The following is a 21,933-nucleotide window of genomic DNA, read 5'->3' on the forward strand; positions in this document are numbered from 1 at the left end:
TAAAATAAGATATATGTGAAAACTGTTGGAAGAGTGAAGAGATGCCATCCTTAACAAATCATGGAATACTTTCTACTCTGCTCCGGGGGACTACCTAGTAACGATGGGGTTTCCTGATCTCAATGCATCCGAATCTCTGGGTCAGGCATTGTGACGTGTATACACAAGGACAACAACGTAAGCCTGATATGATTAAAATTTAATCTTCTGTATTTGGAAGATGTGTTTGTGTACAGAATTTTCACCAGAAAGTTTTTATAGCAAACTTTTTATGTCAGAAGTTTATTTTATTGGTAAAATATTAAATAATATACAGAATTAAAAACTGCACTTACACTTCTGAGAAGAAATAAATCTTGGACAAATTATATGCTTGTTCCTGAGATTCCCTAAATTTATTCCAGTAGCTGTGCACTCAGACAGTACAAACCTTTATAATATAATCCTTTTCACAAAGTATTACAAAGTTTCTGCAGCTTTAGTTGTACACACATACAGACACACACTCACACATGCATATACAACACTCATACACGTATACACAGTACCCACATACATGCACAGAACATGTATGTGTGTGCATTAAAAACAAGAAAATACAAGTCCACATTTTAGTCTGCAGTGATCAAACTGTTTAGCAGAGGTCTTCAAACTGGTAATATAGCAGAGTGACTTCTCACACAGCTGCAAAGACTGTTTCAATATTTCCATAGTAAACCTCATTTTCTGAGGTATTGTATTTGAGCCTTAAAAAAACTACATTACACTGAGCAAACCTGACATACAAGGTCTGGAATTTTAATTTTACATATATATTTATATATATTTCTTTTTTAAACAATTTTTATTTTCCCAAATTATTAGTTTGAAAAAAAATGAGGTTTACTGGTTTGACCTATTTTTTTTTTCTTTTGCTTCTAAAACTCAAAATATCCTAGAAACTGTCAAGCAATTAGTTTTTAAAGTAGTCTAATTACCTTTGGTATTGTTAAAGAAAAAAATCTAAAATGGCCAAGACACATACTATACAAATGCAGTAACTGCCTTTAAAAGAAATGCCAAAGAAATGTTATCTTTTAACAAAACATGTATTTACAATATAGCAGTTTTACTACAGGGACACAGGTATAAAAAAAGAAAACCAGCATTCTACATATAAATATGTATGATACGAAAAATACTTCTTACTTAAATTTGTATGAAAACAGTGCTCCAAATGTTTCTTAAAAATTGTCTTCAGTAGGTGATAGGTGTTTAAAATTGAGCTAAGTGCTTTGCTTTTATTTTAAGGTTCATTTCCAAGAAAAGGAAAATGAAATAAAAAGTATTAGGTTCTTAATTTAAAACACCGGGCAAGATAAGAAGGAAATTAAGTCTTTAAAAATTGCAACTTTTTCAACTTTAGGACACATTTCTCAGGCAAAAGATTACCAATTCCAATGAAAATTTAGCCTAAATATAGATACCATAAGATTAGATTAGTGGTTTCGACATTCTCTAATCTTTTGACTATGGAGTGTTTTGTTCTTTCTTTTTGTTCTTTTTTTTCTCTTTGCCCGTTGTGTCCTTTAACTAACATACCATGATTTTCAAGGGTTTCTTTTGTCATTAACTAAAGAAAGAATTGGTTAGTATTAAAAAAACAAACAAACCATAGTTTTTAAGACTTCAAGGAAAGTATTGCACTTGTACAGAAAGAAAAATATCTTTTGAACTAAATAACAGAAGCAATCATTGTGGGATTGCAAATAACACATGGTCTAAAAGATCCAACTATTAAGAGCAAATATGAAGCCTGGAGTGCCCCCTCCAAACCTGGAATATTATTATAGTAAATGTTAAAGCATTTTCTCCCAATTGGGAGATAGTTAAGACTTTTTGCTTTAGACTTTTAACATCTTTCTAAATTCTTGCAAAAAACTGTTTAATCTCTCATACATTTTAGAAGGAAAACTCAACAAAAAAGGAAGGCAAACATACCATATTATGATGACATAATCTCTGAAGTCCTATTTTAGGTACCCAATATTTGAAAATGAAAGTAGCACATGGGTTATATACCTTACTATTTTTAATCCAACTACTTCTCTTTTTAATATAAAACTACACTTGAGTATAAAAATATGTCAGCAAATTATACAGCCAACAAAATCACACAAAAAATGTTAAGACTTAAGAGACCGATGAATCAGAAGAGTTGACCTAAACTTCACACCAGTGGGGGAAAGAGAGGCAGAGATGTCCAGAGGCAGTGATGGAGGCAATGCAGACAGGGAAGACAAAAGAGGGAGGGTTCCAGGGAGGAGACAAAAATTTAAGAGCTAACAAAGAATTTTGTGACACAGAAGGGGAGATGATATATGTTCAAAATCTGAGAGTGCTTGACACTCGAAATGTTTTATCACAGTTTCAGAAATTGAACTACTTAAAAAAACGCAAACAAAATAATGAAACAACAAAAACCAAAACCCAGAGTCCTTCCCTTGTTACAGTGTATTCATTTTTAAAAAATCCATTTCCAGTAAATTAAGTAGAATCCTGATAAGTGCATAGTAGGGGATCTAGTGACCTCCACCCGTTTGAGAAGCTTTTCTTACTGTGTGTCACTTGAGGTAATTTGAAGGGCCCGGTTAACTGCAAACTGGCTTATCTGTACCTTTATGAAATTACATGCTATATTTTATGTGGCTTAGCAGAGGGCCTCTAAATTTTATATTTTATTCACAATAAAAAGGACATCTTAGAAAACTAGTCATTCACGTACCACTCTCTGTATGGGGTAAAGGTTAATTCACAACACATTTATACAGAAAATATACAAATGCAATGTTATGGGAGAAAAACCCCACAAACAGAATTAGGAACTTATTTCTAAGAGTGCATGTGAAAAATATCCACAAACTTACAGTACAGCAAGAAAAAACTAAGAAGCTAGAAATATAAGGTTACATAAAAACTTTATGGAAATCCCAAAATTTTAGGTTTCTGCAATAAATGTAAAAATATTCAAGGTGTCATTATTTGGCCTAGCAATACACTATGATAAAAAGAAACACTAGCATATCACAGCTTCTTGGTCATATGACATTTGCTTTGTATAACAAGCAGCTTGTTTTTTGTTTTTTTTTGTTTTTTTAAAAGCTGTCATATCCTAACACATCCATTGCAAGTAATACACAATCATGGTAGGAAACCATTTGAGATTATGCTTTGGAGAATAGCAATGTGATATGACTGTTCAGTTTTGTTTTGTTCAAGGAGAATTAATTACCTGCTTCTTTACATTTTCCATAAAACATTAACAGATTAGGAGACAGGTTCTCAGACTAGTACAACACTAGTCTGTAAATGAAATTCTAAAACAATACTGTATTTTATTGACCAAAAATTCCACTAATAAAGCCTTGTGTGATACTATTCTTCCTTAAAAACAAACAAACAAACAAACACCACATGCCATAATGCAATTCACAGCTGAAATTTCCCTCGATGCCATATTTTACCTACGTGATCTTGTAACGGTATTCAGAAATACTATCAAACTAGTAAGATTAAAATCTTGTTTCAAAGTTTCCTTTTACTTTAAACAGATGAGCTGAAGTTCTCTGTATTGGAAATTCCTCTAATAGTCCTGCCCTAAGAACACGGTGTATTCTATAGTACTCAAATTTAAGTGGTTTTTAAAAATACATAAGTGTTTGTAGCGCTACAACAGCTAACCAACACTCTCTCAATGCATTTTAAAAAGGCACCAATATAAAGAAATTTTATAAGTATTTAATACATTAAAGTCAGGATCTTAAGATACCAGTTACCGTATATTTTAATTATTTTGCAGAAACTGGAGGTTTAAAAACATTTCTAAGATAACTCTCATATATACAAACTTCAATTTCACCCCTACTCTTTTTTTCTTTTGTGTTTGGGGAATTTTTTTTTTTTTTGACAACCCCATACGGATAGTACTTACTAAAATAATATATAAAATATAACTAAAGATGACCACATATGTAACATATCTCTTTTTGTAAAACAAACTTTTCAAAGTAAATAATAATAATAATAATAATAATAATAATAATAATAATGTAGCCAGTACCTCTCATAATCCAAGTTCTCTCTTGACACTAGGGGCATGCAGATTTTTGTTTGTATTTTTGTAGTCTTTTCTGTTCTTTTTTCTACTTTATGGAATCATTTTGGAGACAGGATGAAATAACATTTGGAGAATAAGTAAAACATAATTTTCATCTAAATGCTTTCACTAATGTGTATTTTGTAAAACCTTTATAACATATAAAGACTTCATAGTTTTGTGAGGTGTAGAACTGATGTACAATAATTGTAAGTAGAAACAACATCAAGCTCACTAAAATATTCTGGTCTTTCTCCCTTGCTTCCAAGTAAAATTAATCATTTTTCTTTTCTGTATCTTCCTATTCCAAAGTTATTTGTGTTTCTTTCACTTTGGAAGTTACACCAAATCAGCTGAAAGATCTTTTTGTGTGTTTTGATTTCTTCTGGAAATAGATTGTGAAGACCCAAGGTTTAAGTTTAATAGTTGAACTAGTCCTAAAGACACACTAATAACGTCTTTAATATTTATTAATACAATCTGGTAAATTTCATAAATTGCTCAGGTATCATAATTTTAACTCTTTATGTGCTTTTGCAACACATGTGGTCACTAATTGCTCCTTTTCATGACTTTGCGTTTTAAAAGAGTATGTATGTGTGTACAAACATACACTGTTGCACATATACAACTGGTTGTATGTATGTGGGAAAGACATACCCTACTTTGTAGCCAGATCCAAATCCCAGTCTCTCATTCTCCCATTTTGTCCCACCAGAAAATTCTCAACGGAATGTTTTAACGACTTGAAATCTCTTCCAACCTGCTTATTGGTCATTTTCACGGTTCTAGAAAGCCAGATTAGGATGGCTTTTTAAAAGTGATTGACCACTGTTAGAGGCAGCACACATCTCCCACAGGAGCTGGAGATAAATTTCTGGGCAAAATTAGGGCAAAGCAATGTGATGAATTTCTGGATTTTTGCCAAACTAGAAAAGAGAGGCTAACCCATTTTCATGCCCCTCAAATACTCTGTAATGTGAAATCTCACCTAAATAAACTGGGCATATAACTGTTATGTAAAACTTGATTTATTTGGTGTCTGACTCTCATATTTATTTTTAGGCCCTAACAACTTGCATATTTCCTTTTGTGAAGAAGGAGGCATGCAAATATAGCCATTCAGAGTTTCCCAGAAAGCACTGTGCCCACAAAAATTCCTTCTAACCTGCACATTTGAATTAACCTCGTCCTCATCTGTCCCTGCCACACCCTGAGCCATCTTTACCTCTTTCTGTTCCTCATATTGTGAAGTTAAGAAAGTATAAGTGTCCACCTGTGGCAAATACACTCTCACAAATACTAGGTCCCTTCAATAAAAGAGATTTCCAAAGAGGTGAAATGAGAAAAGGAGAGTACAATACTACGGTCTTCATTGGGCATCAGACAACTCTTTAGGTCCACCTAAAATTCAGCTTCATCCCAGGGCAGTGAGGTACATGACAGTTCATACACTGAAAAGAACAAACAGTGAACAGGAAGAAAACTCCTAGATGATGCCAGCAGAAACCCACACAGAGTGATGAACATATTATCTGCCATCCAAATGCTTCCTTAAATTGCAGTAAAACACAGAATCAGGAACTTTAAGTTATTTACCTTCCTCCAAAAAGGAAAAAAATATATATACGACATTCCAATCTTTTTGAGTGGTTAGGGTAGGGGCAGTAAGGGAGTCTCAAAAACTTGCTTTACCTTTGGATATACTGTATGTTCACAATGTACCAAAGCATGCAGGGGGGGAAAAAAAGTGACATTCTATTTAAAACATTTCATGTCTCTGTTTTGGTACATTCTCTTTGACTTAAAGGAACAGTTTGGATATTTCTCCAAAAATAATTACAAGAGGGGCCAGTAAAGGAGAGCTGAGTTATAATCATTTTTGCCTAGCTCTATCTGTGTTAGTCCTTAGAAGTCGCTTAAATCAGCAGATGATAAATGAGAAAATAAGAAAAGAACAGTCAATATTGGGGTCAGATTTGCTTCTCTGTCCATAGGTCTCTAATCTTGCTAGTTCTCACATCATCTGTATTACACAGTTTCAGCATCCTATTTAATGATTTGTTATTGTTGTTGTTGTTAGAGCAGTTATCAGTTACTGCTTAACAGAATCAGTATTCATAAATGGCTAACAGATAATCCAGTCACGGACAGGCCTGTCCTCCCTCAACACAAGCAGCAAGTTCTGCATCCCAGTGTGACTTGATCCAAATGACTCAATTGCATTTGGTTTCTCCCCTCTAATGCTGTTGGACTGCAGAGAAAAAACAGCACCCTTATAAATGAAATAAAATTTTGCACATGAAAAACGGCAACATATGTATGGATTAAAAGAAGAGAAAATTTTTACTAAGGGATTGAGATTCCTTTCTGACAAGGACTTCTACATAGTTGAATGTTTTCAAGACAGAAAAATGTGCAGGACATGGTGACTTTCACTTGGAGGTTACATTACCTTCTAGACTCCAAGAAGGGTAAAAATAAGTTTTGTTTTTTGTTTATCTATAGTTTAATGTACAGGTTACAAAGAAGTTCCCTTTTCCTTGCACCAAAAGTGGTAAGTATTATTATTGAAGAAATACTAGAATAAATAGCCCTAGTTCCACGACCTTATGGGGTTCAAGTTACCACATTCAGGTAGAATTAGTAATTGCTCCAAGATTTGGAAAGCAAAAATCTATAGCAAGATTTTTATGATCTTCTACTCAAATAGTAAAAGATGATGGACTATGGATAGAACACTGGGTGGTCACAGCTTGAAAAAACCAGTGAAAAGAGACATATCAGAAAAGGGATTTCTGAGTGGGTTTTTTTCCCCCTACTGTTAGCCTAATTATGTTTTTCTGCTGACTGGTTAACACTGATTAAATGCTGATAAAGTGACGATCGTAAGCATACTTTTAGAAACAAACACGCGTACTATGCTGCCATCACATTACAACTTTAAAAGAAAACTTCCCGAACAAATTTATGAAAAGTAGAGGTCCTTTCTGGAAACTACTGACTGCCTCTTAGCCACTCTTAGACCATATGTTATTCTTAAAACTAGATAAAAATTCTATTCATTAAAGGTGTTAAAAGTAAGGCTGCCAGGGTGTCTATAAAATGCCAGTCATCAAAACTATGGAAAACAGTGCTTAAGTTTAGAAAAATAAGATCATAGGACCTCAGATATATTGTTGGTGTCCTTAACTACCTGTAGTTCAAAAGTTTTCCTATATGGTACAGTGTATAACATATCGTATTATAAATTCCATTGGGGGAAGTAAACATAGAACCCACAACAACTCATCCAAGGAGTTATCACTGAAAGTAACAATGTGTTTGTGTTCCATGATCTATCGAGGGGGAAAAAAAGTTTACATTTTGAAACAAAATTCTTCCTTGAAGAGTAAAATTACTTATACCACTTTAAACTGCAAAAGTTCTACCCAAAACTCTAAACTTTCCTGCCTTCAATCCTGATCCTCAACATCAGCGGCAACTTAGAATCTCTCAGGTGAATCTATATGAATCAAGTGATTTTTTTTCTCAAAGCATGATATACCTTATATTTATGCATGGCAGAAATGGAACTGCTCTTAAATTCCCACAAAAGAAACAAGCCAAGTTATCAAGAAACAATATCCCTTGTCCCTTCTCTCCTCTGTTTCTTCCTTATTGTAATTAGGCAGAGCAAACGACACTGCGTCCACAAAGTAAGAATTAATGACAGTAATAATATTAAAAAAAAAAAAAAGAAAAGGTATGTCAACATCTGAGGGAAGGGGGGATTGTAAGTGCAGTATTTCTTCATGTGCAGTTCGTCACTTCATAGGGGTCCCCTTTGGAATGAAAAGGCCTAGTGGAATGTGTGCTCCCCTCGAACGATGTGTGATGAAAACTCGTAACGGTCCTGGCTTCTGTAGCCACAGATGTTGCATTCCAGTGGGTCCCGGTAGCCATGGCAGCCCATGTGAATGGTGTACATGACATGGTCTAGGAAAAGGACTCGGCAGTGCTCACATTTGAAGGCCCTAATCTGTTCTCCTTCCCCATTGAAGACCTTGTAGATGTCCTTCAGAGAGCCCTTAGGAGCCTTGGTATCCAAAGCCTTGACATCCTCCTTCATGTAAGCTGGGCTTTGTTTCCTCTTGGGATTTAAGGCAGGGTTTCCTTGGTAGGACTGGTGGTCATCGTGGCTGCTTTCTGAGTCAGTAGAATCCAGGCAGCTATTGCTGGGAGAGGCCTCTCTTTCCTGGGGTCGACTCTTTGGTCTGATGAGGGAGAGAGGACCATCCATGTTGTTTTCATGACTATCGGAGGTTTCCCTGCTAATGGGTCTTTCTATCCTATTTGGATGATAGACCTGAGAATAAGCTGAGCTTATAACTGGGGCCACCTCAGCGATTGTGCTCGGCGGGTGCTGCATCAGTGGGTGAAGGGCCTCAGCTCCAAGGTAGGTGATTGCATTGTTGATGGCTTGGTCCATCATATGAGACTGCATTAGCTCAGCCTCCTTCTCATAGGTTAAGTTCATATCAAAGTGAATGTCTGGGTAGCTGAATCGCATGAGCTTTTCCCCTGAAAGGAGGAGGGCGAGAAAGGTAAAAAACAAACAAAATACAACAAAATTAGTGATTGGATTAAAATATAAGTGTATAAAGTTAATCGTCTCCATTTTCTGTAATATGATAATCTTATTCTTTAGATCAAGCATTTGGGCTCTTTAATTCTGCTGAGACTCACAAATACTCTCAACCTGCAAAGAGGATTAGTAATAAGAATTTCACAAGCCATTTGCACTTGTTTTAATGCCATCATGAAAATGCATCTAGCCTGAAAGGTCTGATTGACTGTGTTATCTTATTTTTATTCTCAATTAAAATTTCCATTTGTGTACAGCTCAGTGACTATAGGTGGAAAAAGAAACACCAGGTGAAAATAAGTCAGAGACTATGCTTGTTTTGCATATTTTAGACATCGGTGACCAAGCCACAAAGATCACAAAAGCGAGAGTGATCTGCTTGTAACGTCTGTGACCTCACTGTTATATCGGGTTAATTTGGTTGATTTGATGGCTATGTTAGGAAAAAAAAAATCATAGAGTCAGTATATGTCACCCTGGAGAATTAAAAAAACCATCACCATTAAAATACTGTTAAAAGATGCATTGTTTGGGGATGCCTGAGTGGCTCAGTTGGTTAAGTGTCTGACTTTTTGGCTCAAATCGTGATCTCAGGGTCATGAGATGGAGCCCTAAGTGGGGCTCTGTGCTGGCCATGGAGCCTGCTTAAGATGCCCTCTTTCCCTGTCCCTCTACCCCCTCCCATATGCTTGTGTTTGCACTTGCTCTCTCTCTCTCAAAAAAAGTTGTATTGTTTGATAAACTAAATGAAATTTAGGACTGTATACATACAGGAGTTATTTCCAAAAATAGATTATTTATAAACTTGGAAAATACTATGTTTTGTTGTTTTGCTTCTTGAAATGGAGAATTCATCATTTTTACACCACCCCTTCCTTATTCAGATATATGGGCAATGGTGCTGGTAGGTACACCCATTGTTAATTTTCAATACTTTATCTTGACTGAAGGATTTTTGTAGTTTTCCCTTTAATATTTACTTCGACTAATTTATACTTTACTTCAAGATTAACCATAAAGAGTTCTGTGCATAAAGCAGAAGTAATTTTAATTTTTCTCTTTTAAGTACTTCCAGCTTTGGATGGCATATTTTATATTTTTAAAATTCTGTCACTAAATGTGGTCTCCTACTAACTGCTTGCTGTGTTGATAGGTAAAGCTCACAGATAAAGACTTCTTAAAAATATATGTGGACTTCTTAAAAATGTTTAGTATGTTATAGATGGAGGTCTAATTTGTAAAGTTGATTAAAAAAATGTCCACAGAAGTATATTCTGGAAAAACACTTTCAGATAGCCAGCATTAATTTCAGGTTTGAAGAGTGGTCCCCAAAGTGAGATAAGGGAAATGATCAGATTAATGAAAACGGAAGCAAAAAAATGATGAGACCTTATCTCATGGCATTCAATTTAAGATATCACAATGTTAAGAGTTTAAAAGGTGAGGTAGACAAATCTAACCTAAATTCTCTAAGCTCAGTTTAGAGGGAGTGACAGCAATTTAGGGTTCATTATTAATACAGTGTGGTAGATGTTATGAGGTCAAATAAAAGGAATACACAACTAGGGGAGTAAAAGAAGACTTCTTGAAGAAAGTGGCATTAGAGATAAGAATGTGATGACAAATACTAGCCAACTAAAGGAATGCAGGCGTGGAGCTGCTGGTAGGAAGGCTCAGAAGCAAGAGGACATGACTTGTCAAGGGCTTACTTATATCTCACCATATAGCTGAGAGTGGAAATAGATGAGGACGATGGAAAAGATAATAAAGGGGCTTATTCAACAGCTAAGGAATTTGAATTTTACCCAAGGGCAGTAAGGATTAAAAGGGTTAAATGGGGAAGTGACTTGATTAGGCATTTATTTGTTGAGATGGTTTAGGAAGTTATTGTTGTAAAGATCATGGTGGCCTGAATTAGTACACTGGCAGTGGAAATGGAGAAAATTGGGTGAAATGGAGAGACATTTAGAAGATATAGTTTCTAGGGCTTGGTGATTATCTAGACCTAGAATATGCAAAAGAGAAAGAAGTTAAACACGGAGCCCACGTTTCTGGCCTAGGAAACTAAGTGGATGGCAAGGAGATAGAAAAGATGATGACTTCACACTGGGAAAGACTGAGTCACAGTCATGGTGCAGTAACTACTAAAATATAGTCTCAAATTTCGGAGACAGACCTCTGCTTGAGATGTGGATAGTTAAGTCATCAGCTGATAGAAAGTAACTTCTGAAGCCATAAGAAGAGAAGATACAACCCAGACATAGGTAAAGTGTGAAGAAGAGAAGGTCAAAAATAGAACCTGGAAGAACACCGAGACTTCTAATGTCTGCCCAGACCAAGGCAAGTTGGATTCTTACACTGGGCCCCATGTTTACAGAGTTTTTTTGCTCCTCATGGAATGAGGAATGTATACAGCCAAGGGAATGTGCCTATCTGGAGAGGACTGCCTAGACCATATAGCCTACATACCCATGACCCCAGAATTCCTTGCTCAAATGGCACTGAGCTTGCACAAAGGGTAAGCACAGTCCTTGTCACAGGGTCTCTCCTCCAGAGCACGAATTTGTGCTGCTGGGATTCGTACACTTGGGTCTGAGGAGTGGCCAACACCCTACTCTTCATGTGCTGTGTGTGGGGCCCAATGAGAGAACTAGAATGCACAGGCTGAGAAGGCTACATACATGTGCATGACGCCCCCTTTCGGTACTGGACATAGCCAGAAGTAGGTCTAAGAGCGAGGCCTGGCTGCAGGTTAGGTGATGGTTCTGCTCATGCTGTCAAGGTCTGGTGTGAACTCTAAGGAATTGAAGGATTCTATATTTATCTGAACTCAGTCTTCCAAGTTAGGAAGGGTAGGACACAATAGTTTTTCAGCTTGATTTAAAGTATTAAAATATTGAGGCACAAGAATGGAGGCCTCCATTAGTCCCTTTGCTCCATTAGCATAGCTGTAAAGGGCAAATTCATACTGAAGACTGAGAAGGAGCAAAGAAGCTGAAGAAATGCAAGGAGATCAATGTCACAGATACCAAGGAAAAAAGTGTTTCAAAATGAATTAATTATTCAAGAGTGGCAAATGCTCTCTAGGAGTTGTGTAAGATAGTCTAAAAAGGGGCCACTGCACTTGGCACTACAGAGGCTACTGGTGACCTTAATGATGAAGAAAGCCAGGTTGCATATACTGGGGAATGAGTAGAAAGAAAGAAATTATGGAAAGCAAGCATAGAGAGAGAGCTCTTGCAACAACTCCCATTTTTGAAGAGAAGGAAAAAGTAGGTAGTAGCTAGAAAGAGACTTCGGTTTTAGGGAAGATTTTTTTTTTTTTAATGATGAGAATTTATTGTATTAAATACAAAAAAGGAAAATGCCAAGAGAGGGAAGAGGTTGAAAATACAAGTGAGAAAAAGGAATAATAATGTAAGATATTTGGGGGGTTGGGATAGAATTCCAGAGCACAAGAAGAGGACTGAACCTTAATTAGAAAGTGGGATACTTCTTTTATTGAAACAAAGAAGACAAAAATTATTCATATAAATACACATAATCTTTATAAGATCAGTGATATTATACTGAAACTATTTTGACTGATTTACTCCCTGTAAGCTGAGATATAATACCATCAAGGAGTAAGATACAATGTTTGTGGAGAAGGAAGAAATGCTGAAATGGCCCCGGGGTTGAGTAGGAGTGAGGACCGTTGTAGGATGGATGGAAGGAGGTCTGCTACACAGATGGATGGAACAACTAAGACTTCTTCATTGATGTATAGTGACACCAATTTGTAAGGCTGTGGGATTTTCTCCACAAGTACTAGCAGCCTTATAGATATGGGAAAGATGTTCTTCTTCTCACTGGAGAGTGGAATTTCACCAAGAGAAGGTGACAGAAAGGCAACAAAATAAGAGAGTCAAGAATATTGTCAAGAGAACGGTAAAAGTGATTAACCACGGAATCTAAGCTGGATACGAAAAAGAAAGGAAGATGCAAAAAGATATGCAGAAAGTACAGGGATTGTTGGTCTGGAAGGCTTGGTAAGGTCCAAGAACAGTATTTAACTGAGGAACATGGTAAAAAGGAATTTATTTAAAAAAAAATCACAGAGACAGCATGTGATTGTTTTCATATTTTGTTAGAAAGGATAATCCAAATAAAAAATACCATTAAATTCCTAATAAAAAAATCTAATGTTATTTTATTACTTCTTTTTTTAGAAATTTAAAAAAAATCAAAATGTAATAAAAAGAATCTGTCTCTCTTTTCTAAGGAATGTGATGAAATCAAATTGGGACTAATATCTCTAAGTCACAGGAAACAGAAATATTTCAAAGAGCAGAACTAAATAGATTCCGAAGATGTAAAGGCATATTTTTCCAACAATACTAGTGTCTAGTTGGGATATAGGCATTTTAATGGACATCCATCAAATTGATCAGTTTATACAACCGATGAAATGGCAATTAAAAAATAGTTATTTATAAAAAGGAAGGGAGAAAGACAGAAAGAAAAGTTACTTGGGGCCCAAGGCAGGCGTTTGAGTATTCCTGCAGGCGCCTGAAATTAACCTAGGATCAACTGTGTGATTCCTTAGGGCTGGTCTCTCGCATTTTTTTTTTTTTTTCCCAATGAGCTCTGTCAGTAAATCTCTCTGGCTTTCTTAAAATGATATTTTGGTGATTTGTCAGTTCTTCAGTTTAGATTGGAAGGAAACCTCTAAGTGATTATTGGAGTAAAAGAATTTTATTAGCCTTCCCTCCCTGAAAGAACCAAAGAGAATACTGTCTCCCATTCACCACTCAACACACAGCAGGATGTTCCGCAGTACTCTTTGACACTAGAACGTGAGAATCTATTTGAAAATCTTTCTCTTCTAATTTTTACCCTATATAACGTCTGTAAGAATAGACATATTACATATATAATTAATGGCAACTCTTTATGTAGAATCACTATTTTTAGACATTCTTAAAAAGCTTGGATGCTTTTTGCATCCTTAGAGACACTTCATGACTTAGAGCATACAGAACCATGCCAACTCTGAGCGTTATTAAAAATAAGGACTTGGAAGTGAAAAAGAAAAGTCTAAGTATATCATATTTAAACTTTTTGTTTCAAAACCATAGGCTGGATGAAAACAAAGATCTAAACATGAAAGCTCTTGAATGTAGGCTGCAGCATTGCTTTTCTAATGCAGAATTTTGCGGGGAAAAGATTTCTCTTAATTCCAGATCAAACAGAGAAAGCATTAATATCATGTAAAGAAAAGAGTTTAAAGACCTGGCACTAATGCAAACTGGAAAAGAGATTACAAAACTGCCTTCCAGGCAACATCATTTTCCTTAAGTATTTTTATTTTGTAAATAAATGAACATTTCATTTTATATACTACTATACTTTCTATATAATTTCATTTTGAGATATCAACGTCTATCAGTCTTTCTTTTATTTCCTAGGTCCATATATCTAAGGGTGTGTGTGTGTGTGTGTGTAAGTGTGGTACCCACAGAACAGTATAAAGTAGAAATGAACAATGGGCAAAAGAAATGGCTATTTATCTCTTGAGCTGAAATATACAATCTATGTTTCTAATACATGGGAACCTACTTCTGCCCATTAAAACCACCTTTTAAGAAGTAAAATCATTTGTAATGCTTACCCACAAACTTTTGTGGAGTGGAGCTTTTACGTTTTCCCATATTCCCTGTGAGCTTCTCTATGACAGCAGGTCTCTCAAAAGGCACCAGAGAAATATTGTTGTCCATGATAGGCTCTTGTTCCTTACAATCTTCCATAGGAGGTACTATGTAAAACCATACAAAAGATGCAATCTGATAATTTCTTCAACATTTTAAGAGCTACAAAGCTGGATATGCCACTCAATATGTGTTAAACATAAGCTAGTGTGCTTGAATGAAAGCAGAAAGATGATCTTCAGTGTTAAAGTACATGCTCTAATTTTACACACACACACACACACACACACATGCACAGGATTTGTTTTTATCTGAGTCACTCTCAGATCAATGACATAAACTGTTGGCCACTATTGGTGGCAAACATGTTCATCTTGTTTCTCATCTTACTCCTCTGAAAGTGTTTTCAACATTGATTAAAATCAATACCGCTTTGAGACTACACTATTTTCAAGGCTTCTGGAGTTTATTTTTCTAAAATAATTTAAGTAAGTCAACTTTATTTTGCAGGAAAGCTTAAACAGACACACAGAGTAACAGCACAATATATAACCAGTTTTTTTCCCCCCTCCCATGTATTTTCCTGTAGCAGATTTCCTATTGATGAGCCGAGTGAGCTTTTAGGCCTATTGGCAGCAGATAAATACCTGCACAAAGCAGCCTCCATGAAGGAGTTCCAATTCTGAGCATGTCTACACAAGTGGCCGCTTTATGGCTGTAATTTATTTTAAACAGAGCTCTTCAGCAGGATAAGAAAATTCCATTTCCAAACTGGCATTATTTGCTCACTAAACAACTGCTCTAATTCACTTGGCGTAAACTCTCCAGAGCTGCTCCCTCTTCATCCCATTTGTCTGAGTTGCTGTGGGCTAACAGATGAGCTCAGAGATACTGACAGTAGAGATGGCATTTATATTACAGACAAAGAACTTATGTTTAAGGGTACAGATACAGATGAGATCAATGACAGAGGCCTATGTTCACAGGGAAGACCATAACTTATTCTTGATTATGGTTGCTTTCTCTAAATTGTACCTGTGCCAGTACTGTTTGGGAGCCTAAAGGTTTCATATCTTAGACTACCTTTACTTGCTCTGCATATACTGCAAAATGATTTATTCTATTCCTTTCATTTGTAAAGGATAGTTCTACTACGTGAGAAACAATACATTCTCATTTATAAGGACGGACCCTAAAATAAAATGAAAAAGCAGAAGATGAAAGTTAAGAAAATCCAGTGCACAATTCAGGTGACCTACTTAATAACCAATACAGGTTGCTGATTTTGAAGAAATGAAAAATGGCAACAGAAAAAAGTTTTCCTAATTTGGACATGTTTAAAGAAATTGATACTCAATCTAAGTTTTGGGTTAACCTAGTATAGTCCAGTGGATAGGAAAGAAAAATTTACTCTTCAATGTCTGTAAGATATGGCTACGATTGACAAGGGATGCTGCAATTACTGGATTTAAATTGGAAGTAAGGAAACACTCAGGTTATTTTCTGTACTGACATAATCCATGATGCTATCAAGTGGAAAAATATATATTCCAAGATATTACATAAAACATTATGTCCTCTTTCAGCAACAACTAAAACAAAAACAAGAACTTAAAAAGAAAAGTAAAGAAAGGCTGACCAAAAAATTCAAACAAGGGTGGTCAGGAGGATAGAATGACAGTGGAGAATGGAAATGGTTAGGAACCATTCATTAGATACAGATTACCAGAATCTTAACTTTTGTTTCGGGTGGTGAATTTATAGGCACTTACTACATTATTAAACATAACTATAAAGCTAAAAAACAGGCCATATATGGACTGAAGATGAAAATATGTCACAAACTAGGAGCCAAAATGAAAGAAGGAAAGAAAAAAAGGTTTGTTGTAAATTTTGCTAGAAAAACAGCAAAACTGGTTAACGGGGTTTGCCCCCAAATTGAATATATTAATTAGTTTTGAAATGAGTAGTCTCAAACTTGGCAGTTTTGCTCTAAGTCTAACCTTGAATTTTCATATTTGCACACATTTAACACTCAAAACGAAACCTGGGTGTGCGAACTGTCCCACACCACATCCACCTCAATTCAGATGATTTGTCCCAAGTTCAATGAAGCTCATGTGAACTGAAAACAATGACTTTGTCAGAGCTCTGGTCTTACTTCTATTTTATATCAACCTTTCACATATCAAATATTGATCCTGTTTCTACCATATCAGCAACAATAATAATAATAACTGATACATACTGTGTGCTAAGTACTGTCTAAGACTGGATTTAATAATTTATTTAATCTTTTCAATAACCCCCTCGAGATAAGTACCATCTCCATGTTACTGATGGGGCAACAAAACCTCAGAGATTCCTTGGGGTTTACATCTTGTTAGTAAGGACTATATGAGTTTAACTTAGGAGGCTGGGCTCTAGAGTCTGGGCCCTTAGTCATTATGCTACACTATTCTTTTGCAGGCAAAATTTGAGTGTTGACTTTTCATAAACAAGTTCGATATATTTTTAAGGTCTGCCATTGGGAAAAGATCTGGTACATTTTCTCAATTACGTAACTAATCTGAATTTTTTCTTTCTTTCAAGGATCTGGGTACAGTGTTTGGGCTTGAAACCCAAAACAAGTTCTTAAGTTAACTCAATAAGGCAACAATCACATATAGATTTACCTAGATTTATCTAGGCTAAGAAAACACTAATAAACTAATCTTACTTGTTAGAGCAAACTTGATAACCAGATATCCTTCTTGACCTTACTTTTGATGTTATAACCAAGATACAATGATTTCATATTTGTACAATTTCATTATCTCATCACATTGAAAAATCTTAAAGACAGAAGCATGTAAGAGTGTTCCCAACATAGCTATTTGTACCAAACTGTCCCCTGAAAATTCAAAATCCAAGAAGACAGAGGCTGAGGGACCTGGATTATAGGTCACATGGCCACCCTCTGGACAAGAGAGGGCAGAGAACCTGGGCTGACAGTTCCGACACGGCTTCATGCAATGGGAGACAGTCCTCTAAAGGAAAATGGAAACTTTGTTATCAAAAGAAGAAGGAAGGTATGTAGGGCAGGCAAAGATAATGGAAGTCTTCTACACTGTCATACATTTTCTCCACGCTGCCAAATTATATATAAAACAAATTCAGTTCTCTTACTTTCTTGACAACATCCGATAGTGCAAATACTTGCTTGCTTTGGCTTTTGAAATCGCTTCCCATTCTCTCATTCTGCTCTTACTCATCTTCATGGCTCTTTTTTCTTTTCTTTTCTTTCCCTTTTTTGGTCTTTTTTTTCTTCCTGGTATGTTGGTATATTGTTGGTCTTCTAGATGTCTCACTCTATAGTTACCCATATGACTTTAGAAAACGTATTACTTCAGGCTACCGCCTATATAATGATGGATCCCAAATATATATTTCCTACCCAGACCTCTCTTGAAAACTTGAGATCTATATATTCAACTTCCTCTCAGACTGTTTCACTTGGCAGTTCAGTCTTTCACAGGTCCCTAAAAGATAATGTGTTCAAAATCTGAAATCTCTTGTTTCCCATCCCAAACGTTCTCCTGTTTTCCTAATCACCACCTTCTTGAAGGGCACCATTATCTACCTGGTCAACCATGCTAAACATCTGCAGCAAATGCTAGGTTTCTTCCTTTCACCCAATCCCCTTTCCCTTTTCTCTACCACCTCCTCTTCATGGACACACATGGAGGTACTATGTATTTTATTTTTTATTTTTTTTTAATTTTTTATTTTTTATAAACATATATTTTTATCCTCAGGGGTACAGGTCTGTGAATCGCCAGGTTTACACACTTCACAGCACTCACCAAAGCACATACCCTCCCCAATGTCCATAACCCCACCCCCCTTCTCCTAAACCCCCTCCCCCCAGCAACCCTCAGTTTGTTTTGTGAGATCAAGAGTCAATTATGGCTTGTCCCTCCCAATCCCATCTTGTTTCATTGATTCTTCTCCTACCCACTTAGATTCTACATCTTCAGTTCTCAGTTTTTAACTATATATTCTAGACTACTGACCAGTCAGGAGAATGTTGCAATGATCTACTTGCTTTTGTCTTGACTCTTCTGATTGATGTCCTATATTTCTAGCGATTAAATGTTAATCCACAATTATTTTTTAGGGTAAAGTACAAAATTCTTTGCTTGGCACAATTGGCCTTTGATATTCTGTTCCCAGACTATTTCTCTGATCTTATCACCTTCTAATTTCTTTTGCCCTTACAACCTGTGCTCTAATTCTACTGGTTACTTGTAGGTCCTTAACTCACCATGCTCTTTAGGCTTCTTTTTCTTCACAAATGCTGTTCTCTCTGCATAAAGGACTCTCCTATTTATTTAACTGCCTTCTTGCTTGTCAAAACTCCACTCAAACATAACTTTCCCCAGGAATTTCTCTTGGACACCCAGAGTCTGATTTGGACATCTATCCTATATGTCCCTATAAAGCTTGTCAGACAGTGTTCTGTTGGTTTACTGGTTTATTTCTTCCAGTGGTTGGTAAGTACCTTACAGTAGGGATTGTATTTTCTTTGTGTCTCTAGTACTTTTTATGATGTGAAACAAATATAACATTCAATATTTTTTACTGAATGACTTCATGAAGGAAATAATGTTACCCAATGAAAACAAGTTGAAGAAGTTCACAGGTTCTTAACAATGTTCCCTAAACTGCAATAAAGAGCTTCCCTTTCTCAAATAATTAAAAGCATAAACTTAAGAATATATGTTCTTGCTTTAAAGGTAGCTATCTTTTGGTTCATGTTTTCATTCTTCTCTTCTGGCAAGGGGGAAAAAACTAATTATATACTTTGGCGTTTCAAGTTTTTTTCTTCAAGCTAAACAGACTTCAAAAATGAGCATAAAGATAATTTTCAAATAAGATAATCTGGGGCGCCTGGGTGGCTCAGTGGGTTAAGCCACTGCCTTCGGCTCAGGTCATGATGTCAGGGTCCTGGGATCGAGTCCCGCATCGGGCTCTCTGCTCAGCAGGGGGCCTGCTTCCCTTCCTCTCTCTCTGCCTTCCTCTCTGCCTGCTTGTGATCTCTCTCTGTCAAATAAATAAATAAAATCTTTAATAATAAAAAAAATAAGATAATCTGTCATAAAATTCATTATTATGGGGGCGCCTGGGTGGCTCAGTGGGTTAAAGCCTCTGCCTTCGGCTCAGGTCATGATCCCAGGGTTCTGGGATCCAGCCCCACATCGGGCTCTCGGCTCAGCAGGGAGCCTGCTTCCTCCTCTCTCTCTGCCTGCCTCTCTGCCTACTTGTGATCTCTGTCTGTTAAATAAATAAAATATTTTTAAAAAATTCATTATTATTACCTTTATTTCCAAAACTACAAGACATGAATTTTCTCCTTTTCTCTTAAACTCAAAACTTTTAAATCTACCTCCTAAAATATGTCTTAAGCCTTTCTCCCTGTTCTACTCTCCTGCTACTGCCTTCTCATCCTCTCCTTAGCATTCTCACTTCCAGTCTCTCTCCCCATACGTCCGTCAGGCACCTCTCCTACATTCTACATGGGCGATATGTTTCCTTATAAGACACACATCAGATTACCTCAGTGGAATTTAAACACTGGATTGACATAAAAGAGTCCATTTTTGCATTACAACCAATTAGGTCAGTGTCATTTCCTACCACTTCTTTAACTCCAACTATGTTCGATGTTCAGGAACCTGCTAATGTTCTTTTATACCTCCAAGTGTTAACCTGTGGCAACTGCTCTGCCTGGAACATACATTCTCTGTGAATCTCATTTGTATGATTTTTTTCTCAACCTCATGTGTGAATCAAGCACTGCATGTAAGAAGCTTTCCTTGATTTCTCCAGACAGAGTTAGGTCAGCTCTGCATTTGTGCTCCTCTAGAAGTGTGTACACGTCTTTATTTTATTCATCTTCATTTAAAGTATATATTTCCTACCATACTATAAATGTAAGAAAGAAATTATGTCCATTTATCTTTATACCCCCAGAATGTTTTGTAGAAATGGGCACACAGCAAGCCTTCAATAAATGTTTCCTGAATGCAGTGAAAGAACATCTCTTTGAACTCAGACATCCCCTTCCCTAGAAGAGTCAACATGGGGAAGAACATGTTTTAGGAAAGAGAGGCTAGGACACATAACTATGTCAGTTATAAATGAAACGATAAAGAATAATAATTAATTTCAAGGAATGGCAACCACAATGAGGGCACCCCACCTCTACCACCGAAAGAAAAGATAAAAAAATAGACAAGACACAGCACAATAGTAAGAGAGGGAAGGGGATAAATACGAATTTCACTGTAACTGTCTTTAAAAGGAGACACATGCCAAGCTATGTATCTGAGACAAGGTTAATGATAGACTCTAGGAGCATTTTGTCCATATTTTTTTTCCTACTTTGGCATTTATCAATTCCTACCCCATACATCCAATCCTCCATTAAGAATGTTAACAGAAGAAAAAGATTAAGGATAATCTCAAATTATTATTTCCACGTGCCCAAAGAAGTGCAGCATGAAATAATATTAATATAAACTTATGTGGTTAAAACTATATCCAATACTGAATAACAAATATTTGGGTCTATAAATGATACCAAAACCTATCTTCTCCTCCCTCCCTTCCCATACACTTATCTTTGGCTTTGTCCCCTGCTCTACCCGTACCTGAGTATCTTTCCCACTTTCCCCATTTTGTTCCAGTTTTAGAGCAACCTATAAAGGACTTTTAATTATTATGAGCTAAGCAATCTGGGAGATGAGTGTTGACGCTACGGCTGGTTACAAGTCCCCCCGCCCCAAATGGACCTGCTTAATTTTTCGTCAGTACTTATTCTATAACTGGTTGATTTGCCAACACATAGTTAGATGTTGACTATTTATGTACATTTTACCTCCCTATAACAACATAAAGTCTTTTAGAAGAGACTCTATTTCTTATTCAGATGTGTGTGCAACTGAGTTTCATAAAAAACTCAATGGAAAAGGAATTAATAGAATTAATAATCCAATCAAATGTCAAAACGACAAGGAGAGAACATTATATGGAAAAAATAGTAGTAGGATCACAAGGTGTCTTTAGAAAATTCTGGCATGCCATCAAGCCTCTATCAGTTACCCTGCCTCAAGCCACCTCTAAAAACGACAATTTAAACAGAAATGGCAAATGAAACCTCAAATGCCTAAGTTAATGCTGCTGGTAAGTAACAACTTCATAGGGCATGGAACATTTAACATTTCTTCATATTTAATGCCCTGAAATGTAAGAGTGAAAAGAACCATCTATTAGGTATTTATTGCATATCCAATCACATTTAGTTCTTACACCAAGTCTGTGACACAGATGCCACACAGCCAGGCCAGGTCTGTTGGACTCCTAGACCCACCATTTTAAATTCCCTGCTCTGGATCCAAAGCTAACCTCATTAGCTGAGGTAATGCAAGTTGCAATGT

General features: G+C 36.2%; 1 protein-coding gene across 12 annotated transcripts in view; it reads right to left on the reverse strand.

The window, feature by feature from the left end:
* Positions 1 to 881: 881 nt before the first annotated feature.
* IKZF2 (IKAROS family zinc finger 2) overlaps positions 882 to 21,933 on the reverse strand; it is a 158,108-nt gene continuing 137,056 nt past the window's right edge. For 10 of the 12 annotated variants that reach the window (XM_044241534.1, XM_044241533.1, XM_044241532.1 and 7 more), the window contains 2 exons: positions 14,416 to 14,559; positions 882 to 8,698 (listed from right to left, as the gene is read on the reverse strand). In XM_044241534.1, the coding sequence (XP_044097469.1) occupies positions 7,977 to 8,698; positions 14,416 to 14,559 (866 nt within the window). In that variant the 3' untranslated portion in view covers positions 882 to 7,976. The remainder of the gene's footprint in view (positions 8,699 to 14,415; positions 14,560 to 21,933) is intronic. The other 2 variants (XM_044241540.1, XM_044241539.1) reach the window with 1 other exon arrangement.

Source organism: Neovison vison, chromosome 3, assembly GCF_020171115.1.
Source record: "Neovison vison isolate M4711 chromosome 3, ASM_NN_V1, whole genome shotgun sequence".
Lineage (NCBI taxonomy): Eukaryota > Metazoa > Chordata > Mammalia > Carnivora > Mustelidae > Neogale > Neogale vison.